Below are 1,527 nucleotides of genomic sequence, written 5' to 3'. Positions count from 1 at the left end.
AGGACAGCCCCCTCCTCCCCCCCAGGCCGGCACTCGGGCCTGTGCCTACAGAGGGAGGGACAGCCGGAGCCCTGCTCCCCGCTCCAGGGCGACTTGTGAATTGTGGGGTGGGGAGCCTTCAAATAAGGCCTGTCTGTGGGCCGGGGTCCCCGAGAGCCCAGAGCAGATTCCAAATCCTGGAGGGGTGTCTGCTCAGGACAAACGGAGGGACACAGGCTCCCTGACCCTGCTGGGTCCCGCACCCTCCTCCCACGCCCGCTGCTTCCCAGGCCGTGGAGCTGCCGGGAAGCCCGTTAGCCCTTGGGGTTTCCCCTCCCCGGGTGCCTGGGGGCCTTCACGCCAGTGGCCCATTCGTTCGGGGCTCCCCTGTGTCCTGCCCCCCACAGGCGCTCATCTGGAGAAGCTGGTGCTGGGAGACGCGCCCGGACCCCACAGGTAGGAAGGAAGCTACCCGGTGCCTGGCCGGGGTCAGGGCGGGCGGGGCGGGGGGCACATGGCCTTCCCGGGTGCTGCCCCAGAACCCTCTCCTTATTTAGTCAAAAGTGTGGCCAGAGGGGCAGGCGCGGGGGAGCGGATCCGGGTCACCCTAGGGCTCAAAAAGGGCACTGGCCACCGACAGAGCTGGGCTGGCAGGGACCCCAGCCCCGCGCCACCCTCCCCAGCCCTGCCCGGCACCGCGGCACCGACCTCCCCTCTGGATCCACAGACCCAGACTCGGAAGAGAGGAATCAGCCCTAGAGGATCGGACTCACCCCTCCAGACTGCCCTGCGCCCCCCACCAGCTCCGCTCGGCCTTCCTAGCTCCTCGCAGCCGCCGGCCTGCCGTCTGCCTCTCGCTCCCAGCTTCCTCCCCCGGCTCTGGCTTCGACCTGGCTGCTCCCCCTCCCTGGGCCCAAGCCCAGCGTTTGCAAACCCGGCTCCATCTCTGAGGGTCCCCGAGCGCCCCTCCCTCACCCCCCTCTGCAGGGCTCGGACTGTGCTCGGCTCTGGGAGGGACGCCCACGGGAAGCAGGGGACAGATGCCCAGGCCGGAACCAGAACCAATGGGACCCAACAGCACCAGCCACCCAAGGCCCAGGCACCACCAGCCGATAAACCAAAAACCAAAAGTACGTAAGGGTTGGGTGGGGGAGGGGTGGCGGAGCCGCAGGGGGAAGGAGCCCGTGTGGCCCCATTGTCCCCTTGGCTGTGAGTGAACTTGAGGCACCCCTGAAAGCAGGCTCCGGGCTCCTCTGGGACAGGCAGGCCAGCCTGGAAGGGGGTCGCCTGCTGGGTGAGTCGGTCCCTGCAGGCTCTGAAGGTGGCCCCTGTGGCTTTTGTGTCCGGCACAAGGACACGGAGCCAGCCCACGCCCGCAGCCACCCGGGACCCTGGAGCTGAGCATCCCTCCAGGCAGCTCAGCGGTGCCCCTACAGGTACCCAGTCGGCAACCTTGGCCTTCGCACCCAGCCTGCCCAGCAAGGGCCAGCCTCCGGCCTTTCTCATCACCCCTCCTCCACTCCCTCACAGGGAGCCCTGCCACCTCAG

General features: G+C 68.6%; 2 protein-coding genes across 2 annotated transcripts in view; one reads left to right on the top strand and one right to left on the bottom strand.

Moving 5' to 3' along the window:
- IGF2 (insulin-like growth factor 2) overlaps positions 1-1,527 on the bottom strand; it is a 14,136-nt gene that overhangs the window by 11,873 nt on the left and 736 nt on the right. The window lies entirely within an intron of this gene.
- The window catches only part of LOC106724716 (basic proline-rich protein-like), a 7,443-nt gene that overhangs the window by 5,265 nt on the left and 651 nt on the right, over positions 1-1,527 (top strand). The window contains exons 2-4 of the mRNA XM_014533103.1: positions 298-435; positions 707-1,109; positions 1,333-1,415. Of these exons, the coding sequence (XP_014388589.1) occupies positions 298-435; positions 707-1,109; positions 1,333-1,415 (624 nt within the window). The remainder of the gene's footprint in view (positions 1-297; positions 436-706; positions 1,110-1,332; positions 1,416-1,527) is intronic.

Source organism: Myotis brandtii, unplaced genomic scaffold (assembly GCF_000412655.1).
Source record: "Myotis brandtii unplaced genomic scaffold, ASM41265v1 scaffold940, whole genome shotgun sequence".
Lineage (NCBI taxonomy): Eukaryota > Metazoa > Chordata > Mammalia > Chiroptera > Vespertilionidae > Myotis > Myotis brandtii.
Note: the sequence above shows the minus strand (reverse complement) of the source record. Positions and strands in the feature narration are given on the sequence as shown.